The sequence below is a fragment of the Erpetoichthys calabaricus genome, chromosome 7 (genome assembly GCF_900747795.2).
Source record: "Erpetoichthys calabaricus chromosome 7, fErpCal1.3, whole genome shotgun sequence".
Taxonomy (NCBI): domain Eukaryota; kingdom Metazoa; phylum Chordata; class Cladistia; order Polypteriformes; family Polypteridae; genus Erpetoichthys; species Erpetoichthys calabaricus.
In genome coordinates, this window is record NC_041400.2 from 9,788,095 (window position 1) to 9,802,245 (window position 14,151).

A 14,151-nucleotide genomic window follows, 5' to 3' on the forward strand; every position below is an offset into this window, starting at 1 on the left:
AACATAACATTTATATTATGTACATTAAAGAACCATCAACAACAATTTAAATCAAATCTTAATACATAATTCGCCAGTCTCCTCACTCACTCACTCACGTCCGTCCGAAGCCGAATGCGCAGTCGCCTTCTGCACAGCTGCCCAAACCTTACGAGACAGACATCGCTGCATCCGCCGCGAAAATTCAAAGAGAAAGGCGACTTCGACCGACATGCAACCCCAACATCGCGGCAGGTGGTGGATTTACGGCCGCAAAAATTCAAAGAGAAAGGCGACTTCAATTAAAGCTCTAGAGGCCTGAAAGGCGATTTCGACTACAGCTCGAGGCCTTATTATGCATTCATTCAATACACCTATATCAGGTTTGTGGTGCTTATACTTATCACTATTTCACTTGTGCCCGTTTCATCTTACGTTGTCGAAATGGGCTCTTTGTCTAGTTAATAATATATTGAACAATTATAAAAGTAAAGTTTGTCACACATGTGTGAGTAGGAGGACGTTGTATGGACCAAGTAAAGATAATTCCACGCCTGGCCAGGGGGTGACGGGATGCACTAAACCTTCTCCTGTTATCTCTACAGACCAGCCACGGGAAAACCTGTGTGATTCCGAGCTGATAACATGGCTTCCGGCACTCAGCATGACGTCACTTCCGGTTCCACCCCCAGAAGAATGTCATTTCCGGCGCACAGACTGACGTCGGAAGAACATCACTTCCATCTGATCCCTTAAAGTTGCCATTTTTGCAAACCCTCACCAGTTCTGTTTTGGACTCAGTTTTGTGAACATCTCTGTGCTATTCCAAACCCTTTTGCAGCCAGGAATATTATACGGGTGGCTGCCCCAAACCTTTTCAGGTGGGTCGAGTCTGTTCATTTTCACAAGTTGAATAAATCGGACTTTGCAGCTGCATGAATAAAAAAGTAAAGTACCACTTTCGGTTAACGGAAATAGCTCAAAAGTTGGTAGAAATCTACGTTTTGTACTTAATACTTGTACAAAAAGCTTGGTTAACCAAAGTGAAAGGGTACTCAAGTCATTGTGCTTACACACACACAGACACACAGATATAATTCCAAAAATGGTATTTTTCGGACTCAGGGAGGTCTAAAACGTTGAGATTCATCATAATCTCACAATTGAATTTTTGGAGGATTCCAATACTTTCCCAATGCTTCGTATACAAGAAAGTCAGGGAGGTCTAAAACGTAGAGATTCATCAAAATCTCGACTTTGACTCCACAGATGATTACAGTTGTTTCCCTATACTTTGTATACAAGAAAGTAAAAATGGTATTTTCAGATGCAGGGAAGTCTAAAAATCGAGATTCATCAAAATCCATCCATCCATCCATTATCCAACCCACTATATCCTAACTACAGGGTCACGGGGGTCTGCTGGAGCCAATCCCAGCCAGCATTGGGCGCAAGGCAGGAAACAAACCTCAGGCAGGGCGCCAGCCCACCGCAGGGCACACACCCACACGGGACAATTTAGAATCGCCAATCCACCTAAACTTGAATGTCTTTGGACTGTGGAAGGAAACCCACGCAGACACGGGGAGAACATGCAGGGTGAAGTGAACCCGGGTCTCCTAACTGTCAGGCAGCAGCGCTACCCACTGCACCACCGTGCCGCCCTTCTCAATACTTCAAATACGAGAAAGTCAGGGAGATCTAAAACGCTGAGGTTCATTAAAATCTCGACATCAAATCTTTGGATGATTGCAATACTTTTCCTATACTGCGGATACGAGAAAGTAAAAAACAGTCGTACAAACAGAAACTTCAAGTAGTGCACACGTCATGATAAAACTGTGAGAACATTGAAACAGGACTAAATAAAATTATTTTCAGATGAATCTCTCATAATTTCCTTCTTTAATATCCTATTTATAGATAGAACTCCGGGGAATATGGACAGTTTGTGAGGTAGGAGCTGCGATTGTTTTACACTCCAGTACATTGTGGTGAATGCTGAGAACAGTCAGTCCAGTGCCTTTACAGAGACTTCTCGCTGGCATGAGGTTTCTGAGAAGCATGACGGCTGAACCAATTTTAAGTTTGACTTTATGCGGTGGCATGCCAGTCGGCATCGTTTATGGTCGGAACTACGACGGTATGTGAACCTCCGACTTTCGTTCTTGATTAATGGAAACATTCTTGGCAAATGCTTTCGCTCTCGCACGAATTGTTGGCTCTGTAGTGCGTGTGCCATGGTCGGCTGCTTAGTGAATTGTTGGTGGGCTCCGTCTTGCTTGTTTGCCATGGACTTAGTGAATTATATATATAGATCTGTATCCCACAGTCCAAAGACATGCAGGTTAGGTGGATTGGCGATTCTAAATTGGCCCTAGTGTGTGCTTGGTGTGTGGGTGTGTTTGTGTGTGTCCTGCGGTGGGTTGGCACCCTGCCTGGGATTGGTTCCTGCCTTGTGCCCTGTGTTGGCTGGGATTGGCTCCAGCAGACCCCCGTGACCCTGTGTTCGGATTCAGCGGGTTGGAAAATGAATGGATGGATGGATACTGTCTGAAGCAGTCTCCCATACACATACAGTATCATCAGTGAACTGAACTGCGATTCAGTCTCTCTTATCTGCAGTTCAGTACATTGCGGTGGTCGGCTGGGGGCTGTGCCCAGTTGCGACACCTGGATGGACCAGGAGAGGGACTGTGCCTCCCCAGGAACACGAGAGGGCAGCCGCTCTGCCTGGTTTGGGGACTACTGGGTCTCAGCATGGAAGATCAACCCTGTAAGGGCCTGTGGCCACCGCCAGGGGAGCTGCACGGCCTAATGAGCCTCATCTGGGTGGGAACGCAGCCACATCCGGAGGTGCAGCCGGAAGTAGGTCAACAAGCACCTGCAGCACTTCCGGGTGGGCTATAAAAGGGGCCGATAGTCATCACTCCGGGCTGCAGTCGGGAGGAAGAGGACAGAGCTCTGTGGAGAGGAGAGGAGGTGTTGAAGGACTTGAACGAGGGTGATTAGTGCAGGGATGCTGTGTGGACTTGATATGAATAAATGTGTGATTTTTTTTGTAGACGTTCCGGTGTCTGTGTCTGGCTTCCACAACGTGAACTGATTCGTTTGGTGAACTTGTTCAGTGTACTGTTCCACGAGTCTCGTCTGCAGTTCATAAACGAACTTGCAATGGTTCTCCAGATCAGTAGGGGGCATACTGGTTCCTTCGATCTGAGCGTGTACTGCAAGGGTCACAGTCACTCAGTCAGAGTGAACCGATCAGTGGGCCAAGTCAGTCTTTGGCTAGTTATCGTCATGACCGTTTTGCTGAAACAGTTTACTGCTAGGCTATTTCCCGCAGATACCAGCCATTTAGGTGAAGTTAAGATGATCACTCCAGACTGTTGCGGAATGCTATCGAAAATGTAGCACGCACTGCGCATGCTTCAAAAAGATTCGTTCTTTAATGTCACTGAACCAGTGCGTACGTTCGGAGACAAAGACAAGTACAGAAGAACTAGTTTGTTCATCGATTGCACGTCACTATGATGTACACAATGTCATGACGTGTCCACAGAAGTTACAGCACTTGTGGCACAGCTGGCAGCAAAGTCATGACCAGAGTGGAATACACATGCGGTCTGAAGGAGACACGTTTTAAAGGTAAATGATTTATTTAAATAATTAAAGAAAAAAAAATTGAAATACATTTGGAAAGTTTTTCCCGCCACCCGAAAATAATTCTTATTGCAATATTTCGAGCAAGAACGCTCAAGCGAAGCCACTATCCTATAATCTCCTGTGTCATGTGATTGGTGCCCAATAAACATTACCCAGAGAGTAGAGTCCTGAAGCAAGAGGTAGGCAGACACTACCCAGAAGGACCAAGGGTGGAGGTTCAGACCTTACCTGATACTCAGCTCTGGAGTCCTAAGTTCAGATCCTATCCCAGTTCTTGTCCATGCAGAGTTTGCTTGTTCTCTCCTCCTCCAGTACCCTGCTACCCATATCCCTACAACGGCCATGTTATGTTAACTGGCAACAAACCTCGACGATCTTTAAGAAGTATCTGGATGAGACATTGTTTAAGCTAAGAGCTAAAACGTCCCAAATGACTCTGATGGACTGAATGGTCTCCTCTCGTTGGTCACACTTCATTATGTTCTCGTCCAACTCTCAAATCGATACAAATAGCCTTCTGAGAAAAGACAATGGGAAAAGCACAGGGGAAAATATAAGAATTTCAGTGAATACCAAGTGGAGACAAAGGAAAAACGTACAATTTGTTGGTTTAAACAGTGGTATAATCAACAAAAGGAAGTTGATCGAGTGACAGAGTGTCGGAGAAACTCGAAAGCTCAAGTTCACAAAGTCACACAGTGCCTGAAATAAAAAAGAAATCACATATCAAAGTCGCCGTAAAAAGGCGATTCGTAGCGGACCGTCTGAGTGTCATATGAAAGCTTGTTAGGGTACAGACAAAAAAATAGGCACACAGTGGGGAAAAAAGCACGAAATGTCAAGTGCCTTGAGCATGGGAAAGGCGCTATATAAATAAAATGTATTATTATTATTATTATTATTAACTTTAATCTCGAAATTTCCACTTTAATCACGTAGTTTATTTTGCCATTAAAGTAGAACATCATAAACTTCATCTTAAAATCCTTTAATTTACTAGTTTCTCAAATCTCATTGTAACTAAAGTAGGACGTTAAATACTTTGTTCTGTATTTGATCTTCTATGTGCTCTGTGTGTGAATCACTACGTTCTTCTTAAACGGGCTTTCTCTTTCTCCGACAGGACACATAATCCATTATATTCGTGATATTACAGCTCTCTGAATAATTAAAATACTGAGATGTATACGTGATATCCTTTTCATGATGATATGAGTTAAAGCATGTTATTAAACATGGGAACACGGTGGCGCAGTGCTTGTTCATATCTCACGCAAGAGGCTTGCTGCGCCATGCGCGACCTTCATTGAAATAATTTATCACAGCAGTACTGTCTCTTTCAAACGTACTAACCTCCAATTCCTGTCCTTACTTTTCTTTCTCCAAATGCCCAATCGCCACACAATCAGCTCTGTAATAGACGTGAAGCCATTTGTAAGCTTAGAACTTTTAAGGAACATTGAAATACAGTGGTGTGAAAAACTATTTTCCCCCTTCCTGATTTCTTATTCTTTTGCATGTTTGTCACACAAAATGTTTCTGATCATCAAACACATTTAACCATTAGTCAGATATAACACAAGTAAACACAAAATGCAGTTTGTAAATGGTGGTTTTTATTATTTAGGGAGAAAAAAAAATCCAAACCTACATGGCCCTGTGTGAAAAAGTAATTGCCCCCTGAACCTAATAACTGGTTGGGCCACCCTTAGCAGCAACAACTGCAATCAAGCGTTTGCAATAACTTGCAATGAGTCTTTTACAGCGCTCTGGAGGAATTTTGGCCCACTCATCTTTGCAAAATTGTTGTAATTCAGCTTTATTTGAGGGTTTTCTAGCATGAACCGCCTTTTTAAGGTCATGCCATAGCATCTCAATTGGATTCAGGTCAGGACTTTGACTAGGCCACTCCAAAGTCTTCATTTTGTTTTTCTTCAGCCATTCAGAGGTGGATTTGCTGGTGTGTTTTGGGTCATTGTCCTGTTGCAGCACCCAAGATCGCTTCAGCTTGAGTTGACGAACAGATGGCCGGACATTCTCCTTCAGGATTTTTTGGTAGACAGTAGAATTCATGGTTCCATCTATCACAGCAAGCCTTCCAGGTCCTGAAGCAGCAAAACAACCCCTGACCATCACACTACCACCACCATATTTTACTGTTGGTATGATGTTCTTTTTCTGAAATGCTGTGTTCCTTTTACGCCAGATGTAACGGGACATTTGCCTTCCAAAAAGTTCAACTTTTGACTCATCAGTCCACAAGGTATTTTCCCAAAAGTCTTGGCAATCATTGAGATGTTTCTTAGCAAAATTGAGACGAGCCCTAATGTTCTTTTTGCTTAACAGTGGTTTGCGTCTTGGACATCTGCCATGCAGGCCGTTTTTGCCCAGTCTCTTTCTTATGGTGGAGTCGTGAACACTGACCTTAATTGAGGCAAGTGAGGCCTGCAGTTCTTTAGACGTTGTCCTGGGGTCTTTTGTGACCTCTCGGATGAGTCGTCTCTGCGCTCTTGGGGTAATTTTGGTCGGCCGGCCACTCCTGGGAAGGTTCACCACTGTTCCATGTTTTTGCCATTTGTGGATAATGGCTCTCACTGTGGTTCGCTGGAGTCCCAAAGCTTTAGAAATGGCTTTATAACCTTTACCAGACTGATAGATCTCAATTACTTCTGTTCTCATTTGTTCCTGAATTTCTTTGGATCTTGGCATGATGTCTAGCTTTTGAGGTGCTTTTGGTCTACTTCTCTGTGTCAGGCAGCTCCTATTTAAGTGATTTCTTGATTGAAACAGGTGTGGCAGTAATCAGGCCTGGGGGTGGCTACGGAAATTGAACTCAGGTGTGATACACCACAGTTAGGTTATTTTTTAACAAGGGGGCAATTACTTTTTCACACAGGGCCATGTAGGTTTGGATTTTTTTTCTCCCTAAATAATAAACACCATCATTTAAAAACTGCATTTTGTGTTTACTTGTGTTATATTTGACTAATGGTTAAATGTGTTTGATGATCAGAAACATTTTGTGTGACAAACATGCAAAAGAATAAGAAATCAGGAAGGGGGCAAATAGTTTTTCACACCACTGTATCTTCGTAGTACGTGTTTAATTATTCTATCTGTCTATCCTTCCAGTGTCGCGTCAGCACCAGCAAGAATACAACGCAATGCAGGAACAATCCCTGAACTAGCTAGTGCTGCGGCACCGTGTCCTCACATGTTTAATTATTAACAATACAGATTATTTAAATGAAGTTAAAGTTTTATTTGTATAATATAATCAACAAATTTTGCTGCATTTCATCTTAAAAATGAATACCGTCATCATACTCGCTTTATAAAGTGGCGCAGGTTGTGCAATATTATAACTGTAGTGCAAGTTTACAGTGAGGTGATTGTACTTATAAGTAAACAGTTCTACAAGGAGCACTTGATGGACTGATTGAGTGCATTTAGAGTTCTTGGGATGAAACTTTTTCTAAACCGCGAAGTCCGTACAGGGAAGTCTCGGAAACGTTTTGCTGTGGCTGAGTCAGCGTCTGCTTCATGCTGTGTACCGATAATTCTCTTTCCGATCAGCTGCTGCTGTGATTCCCCACTCAGATACAGTGATATAAATACTCCGAGTGGTGCAGTGAGAGTAATATGGAAAAAGATGATCTGCTGTGGCAACCCTTAACTGGAGCAGCTGAAAGAAGAAGAAGGTGCAGTGAGAGTTACAACGCTAAAGCAGTTATGGTATTTGGAATACTATGGCTATTCCCTGGACCATTATATTGCTACAGGTTAATTACAATCAGATGCATTACACTAATAAACAATATGCAGTTAGTTTCAGTGTATTTATAAAGCCACATCAGGAATGTGGGTCTAAGAAAGAAAGGTGATCACACAGGAACAGTAGCACTGCTTTGTCGCTGGGTGCCGCCAGTCTGCAAAACCGAGCGGAGAAATTGTGTACGCCAGGGTATGAGTTACCGTGGAAATGTGCGTGGCTTTACGCCAAGTTTAGGTTTTATACATCGCGATTTGAGCGTGGAAACGTTCGTACGCAACATTTCTCTGCGTACGTACCTTTTATACATGAGGCCCCTGGTCTTGTGGTGAAGAACACAGCGCAAGGTATACTTTGTTGAGCTCACAGTTCCCTGGGAAGATGCAGAACAGGAAGCATTTGAAAGGAAAAAACTGAGATCTTCCGAGCTTGCAGCAGAGGCAGAACAGCAAGGATGGAATGTAAAAATCTACCAGTGGAGGTTGGACGTAGGGGATTTGTTGCAACATCCACTGTAAGGCTGATGAGGGACCTTGGCATTAGTGGTCATGCCCTACGCTATGCCATTAAGGAAATACCTACGGTAGCAGAATGGAGCAGCCAGTGGCTATGGATTCAAAGAAAAGACCCTAGCTGGTCTCCCAAATAAGAAGGCTGGACAAATGCAGAGGGGGGAGGTTCTGGGACGCCAGATACCACTGCTGAGGCTACTGGAGACGTCGTGGGCCTGGTCAGCGAAACGTTGATGAAAGTAGGAGCCCACTTGACCCAAAACATCGGAAACATAATGCGATTTCTTCTTTTAGGTATGCTGACAGGTGTAAGCTTGACTCAGGGAAGAGGACGCCCCTGCCTGGCATAGTCCCCCAGGCGCTATGGATGTTAAACATCTCACCCTGTGTATTTGAAATCTTCAGATTAGAGCATTCAAGTTCTCTTGACGAGAGCTTTTGTACTGTAACAACCTGTTAGGACCGAGTAGAGCGGGGCGACCCTGTCCGTCCAGATATCAGAGGCTACTCTGGCACCGGCGTACAGTAAGCATTTCTTATTTTAGGATTCTCTGTGAGAAATAATCATTTTGGGCCAAGTCCCAAGAGGTCATTAAATAGCCATTGTGAAAACTTAATTGCTGCACTTTGCATTTTACAAGACACATTGATGATGTGCCATTATTTTATAATTTAGCCATTTCAATTAATCTGACTTTTCAGGAGATCACTTTATGGACACAATTAGCAGTCGCATGCCAGCTGCAAGCTTCCCAGCTGCCACCGTCACTCAAACGAGACCAGAAGCCCTGGGTGCTTCAGAATGGCGTCACGCTTTACTGGTCTCGGGCTTTGATTTCGTTTGATCTTTCTTTAAGATTTTATCTGTGCAGCTAAAGTAACAGAAATGACCAGGAATGTGTCGGGATCTGAGGGCAATTCCAATACGTTCAGTTTGTGTTATTATACAAATAGTGTCATTTATTACATAGGGCCGCTCAAATCACATCTATAATATGGTGCCTTCCATTATACGGTGATATTTGTATCTATCATTAAACTTAACTTTCTATCAATTAATCAATCATCAAATACTTTTCCTATCTCTTGTACGGTGCCTTTCAAATCTATTATGCGGTGCCTTTTCTATCAATCCAAACATCTATCATATGGAGCTTTCAGATTGAGTGTCTTTCATTATCCTTCATATAGTGCCTAACCTGCCATTGTACAGTGTCTTCCAAATCGGTCACATGGTGCCTTTCTGATCCATCTATTATATAGCAATTTCAAATATATAGTGCCTTTCATTATTTATTTATGGGAGAGCATGGGGGGGTCATGAGGTCACTGGAAAGGGGTGTGTGGCGCTCCGCAAAAAGTCTTTAGAGTTCTGGTGCTCCCTGTTTGTGAGACATGGACGCTATCCAGGGACCTGAGATGAAGACTGGACTCCTTCAGTTCTGTGTCTCTCCGGAAAATCCTTGGGTCCCGCTGGTTTGACTTTGTGTTGCTCACGGAGTCCCGAATGAGGCACATGACCTGCATTATGAGAGAGCGTCAGTTACGGCACTACGGCCATGTGGCGCGTTTCAGAGAGGGTGATCTGGCTCATAAGATCCTCATTGTTGGGGACCCGAGTGGCTGGACCAGGCCAAGGGGGTGCATGCGTAACATCTTTCTGTGGCAGATGGAGGGTCATTTCCGGAGGGTAGGACTGGACTGCGTGTCTGCCTGGGGGGTTGCCAACCGGGATCCCGAGTTGTTTCATCGTGTAGTGGGTGCGGCAATGTGCTGTACCGGTGCATGCTCCCCAACTTGACTTGACTTGACTTGTATAGGTCTTACCTATCTATTGTATAGTGCCTTTCACATACGCCTGTCATATGGTGCTTTCCTGTCTATCTACAGTTCTCTTCAAATCTATCATAAGGTGCCTTTTCTTTGTGTATCCATCTGTTACATTTTGCCTTTCATTTCTTAGTATCTATTGTATTGTGGCTTTCAAATCTACATATCATAAAGAGCTTTCATAAATACATAGTGCCTTTCATTAATTATAATTGGTGTTTTTCCTGTTTGCCTATTATATGGTGTTTTTCATTACATATCTATTTTTCTGTTTTTTAGTGCCTTTCAAATGTATTTGTCATATGTGTCTAAATACTCACTGCCTTTCAAATCTATCATAAGGTGTATTTTCTATGTGTCTATCCATCCCTCTGTAATAAAGTGCCTTTCATATCTGTCTAATACAAAAAGCCTTTCATATCTCTCATATACTGCTTTCATATACACAGAATATGGCACCTTTCCTATCTGTCTGTTATACAGTACCTATCTGTTTAACCGCTATATACTGCCTTTCTTATTTATTGTATGGTGCCTTTCAAATCTATCAGTCATATGTTGCTTTTCTTATCTATAGTGCCTTGCAAATATAATGCATTGTGCCTTTTCTGTCTATTGTAAGGAGGCCTTCAAATCTAGGCGTCGTATACTGTAGTGCTTTTATATATATATATATATATATATATATATATATATATATATATATATATATATATAGCACCTTTAATTAGGTCATTATTGCCTTCCTGTCTATCTACTGATCTATTGTGTGGTGCCTTTTAAAACTGTCATTCATGTGGTGCCTTTCTTATCTATTTAATATACAGTGCCTTATATATCTGTCTGTCTATGTAATATATAGTGCCTTTCATATCTGTCTATCTATCTTCTTTCAGCTGCTCCTATTTAGGTGTCGCCACATCAAATCATCCATCTCCATCCATCCCTGACTTTTACAGTCATTTTCTGCCACACCAATTACCTATATAATTATAGTGCCTTTCATATCTGTCTATAGTAGAATGCCTTATCTATCTAATTTCTCTCTATATATCTAATATATGTGCCTTTTATATCTGTCTATCTAATATATAGTGCCTTTCATATCTGTCTATATATCTAATGTAGAGTGCCTTATCTATTTAATATATAGTGCCTTTCATATGACTATGTAATACAGAGTGCCTTATCTATCAAATATATAGTGCCTTTCATATCTGTCTATATATCTTATAGTGCCTTTTATATCTTTCTAATATATAGTGCCTTTCATATCCGTCTATAGTAGAATGCCTTATCTATCTAATATATAGTGCCTTTCATATCTGTCTATAGTAGAATGCCTTATCTATCTAATGTCTCTCTATATATCTAATATATAGTGCCTTTTATATCTGTCTATCTAATATATAGTGCCTTTCATATCCGTCTATAGTAGAATGCCTTATCTATCTAATATATAGTGCCTTTCATATCTGTCTATAGTAGAATGCCTTATCTATCTAATTTCTCTCTATATATCTAATATATAGTGCCTTTTATATCTGTCTATCTAATATATAGTGCCTTTCATATCTGTCTATATATCTAATGTAGAGTGCCTTTCATATCTGTCTATATATCTTATAGTGCCTTTTATATCTTTCTAATATATAGTGCCTTTCATATCCGTCTATAGTAGAATGCCTTATCTATCTAATATATAGTGCCTTTCATATCTGTCTATAGTAGAATGCCTTATCTATCTAATGTCTCTCTATATATCTAATATATAGTGCCTTTTATATCTGTCTATCTAATATATAGTGCCTTTCATATCCGTCTATAGTAGAATGCCTTATCTATCTAATATATAGTGCCTTTCATATCTGTCTATAGTAGAATGCCTTATCTATCTAATTTCTCTCTATATATCTAATATATAGTGCCTTTTATATCTGTCTATCTAATATATAGTGCCTTTCATATCTGTCTATATATCTAATGTAGAGTGCCTTTCATATCTGTCTATATATCTTATAGTGCCTTTTATATCTTTCTAATATATAGTAGCTTTCATATCTGTCTATATATCTAATGTAGAGTGCCTTATCTATTTAATATATAGTGCCTTTCATATGACTATGTAATAAAGTGCCTTATCTATCAAATATATAGTGCCTTTCATATCTGTCTGTATATCTAATATATAGTGCCTTTCATATCTTTGTAATATATAGTGCCTTTCATATCTGTCTATCTAATGTAGAGTGCCTTTCATATGACTATGTAATACAGAGTGCCTTATCTATTTAATATATAGTGCCTTTCATATCTGTCTATCTATCGTCTTCTTCTTTCAGCTGCTCCCATTTAGGTGTCGCCACAGCAGATCCTCCATCTCCATCCATCCCTGTCTTTTTCGTCATTTTCTGCCACACTGACTGCCTTCATGTCCTCCCTCACCACATCCTTAAACCTCCTCTTTGGTTTTCCTTCTTTCCTCTCACCTGGCAGTTCCATCCTCAACATTCTTTTCCCCGATGTACCCCTCATCTCTCCTCTGCACGCAGAGCCTTATTTATCTACCTGCCTATCTAATATATCCATCCATCCATTCTCCAACCCACTATATTCTAACTACAGGGTCACGGGGGTCTGCTGGAGCCAATCCCAGCCAACACAGTATCTAATACAGTATATAGTGCCTTTAAATCTATTTATCTAATATAGACTGCCTCATCTTTCAACATGGCGCTGGACAGTGGTGATGTGTTGCATGTTGGTCAGACAGCCAAGTAAGGAGTTCACCGCCATACTCTGCATTGATGGCAATGACAGTAAAATAAAGGCTGACCAGCAGCCGTATGCCTGACCGGGTGCCTCATGGATCCAAAGCTCAGGGTTCAAGTCCCTGGCCCAGCCGTCATCTGTGTGAAGTCTGTGTGTTCTCCCTTGTCCGTGTCCCTAAAGATGATCCGATTTGGTGTCTGTTAACTGAGCCCGATGTGTGTGGGCAGTGCACTGGACTGGTGCCCCTCCAGAGTTCTCCACCGTATGCCCAGCCGAATGCCAAGTGGGCTGCAGAGTGTCCTGTATTTATTTGTAGAGATGGCGGTCAGTGAGTTGTTGAGCTAAATCACAGCAGCAGTGGTGGAGCTTTATCATTTTAAAGGGGCATGGAAAGAAAACACAAGTAAAGCTTTCAAGAAACTTCAAAACGTTAAAGCAAAAAAGCAAAGAAGCCCCGGGCCTCTTCAGGCTTGTGCTGGCATTCCTCCATAATGAATTCTTTCTTAAATTTAGCACATTTTTTTTTCCTGTTGTTGCCTTGCCTAGCGTGGCTATCTGTGACAATTTAAAAAGGTAGAAGAGCAGTTGCTTTGACCCGGGGGACTCTCAGTCTGTCTTAAGGACTTGTCCATTTAAGGAGCAGTTTGCCTGAGCTGGGGGTCCCCCAAGTATCAAGATGACCCCCTCCAGGGACCCAAGACATGCCAGTCATTGCAGAGTGCTTGGCCATGTCAAGCAGCTGCAGTATATAAGCCGGGACTCCTTGAAATATCGAGACCCACCCTCTTACCGTCCAGGACAGGCCGCACAGAAATGGTGAGTTACTTGGTGCAGGGGGCCGTAAATGCGGGCATTGGGGCCGATATGGGGAGCCTTAGTGGAGGGGGAAGAACGAGCTTTGATATTGGGATTTACCAGTGGATGATAACAGCACATCCACTAGAGGAGAGTCTGTACAAGAAAAAAATAAATTAGTTTATCAACCAGGAAAAATAACTCAATGCAAAATACACGTGACAGTAAAAATTAGAGTCACACTTGTGGGACCTGCCGCTGTACGTGCTGCTCTTTGAATGAGACGGGGGGACATCTCCGAGGTGCAGGGATGGCGTCTTCTCTATCTCTCTGTCCATCTGTCTGGGAATCTTATGGGGCCTCTCAAATCTAAGAATCATATAGTGCCTTACTTATCTACTTAATCTCTGTGTAGTTTATGTGAAATCGATGTGTCATATAGTGCTTTCACATATATAGTGCCTTTCATGGTGTCATATTGTGCTTCTTATCAATCCTTCTTATCTATCTACCTATCACTGTTTAGTGTTTTTCAAACCTGTCACATGGTGCCTTTTTATATTGCATATTTCATTATCTATCTGTTATATACTGTAGTTAGTTTCCTATCTAACATATAGTGCCATTCCTATCTATTGTATGGTGCCTATCAAAAATAAACATAATATTAGCAAACACTATGATTACAATTTAAAATGGACACTTCAGTGCAGAGTCACAGTGGTGACATTTGGTGAAAGGCAGGAGCCAGTCGTTACTGTACATTCAGCTAACATAAAAATAAAGTGCTGCTGTACTGTGTGTGTGTGTGTGTGTATGTATATA

The 14,151-nt window shown here is 41.8% G+C and overlaps 1 protein-coding gene across 1 annotated transcript in view; it reads left to right on the plus strand.

The window, feature by feature from the left end:
* The first annotated feature begins 13,243 nt into the window (after positions 1-13,243).
* Positions 13,244-14,151, plus strand: part of LOC114654470 (myosin light chain 5-like) — a 14,077-nt gene continuing 13,169 nt past the window's right edge. Inside the window, exon 1 of the mRNA XM_028805041.2 lies at positions 13,244-13,347. Coding sequence (XP_028660874.1) covers positions 13,345-13,347 — 3 coding nt within the window. The 5' untranslated portion in view covers positions 13,244-13,344. The remainder of the gene's footprint in view (positions 13,348-14,151) is intronic.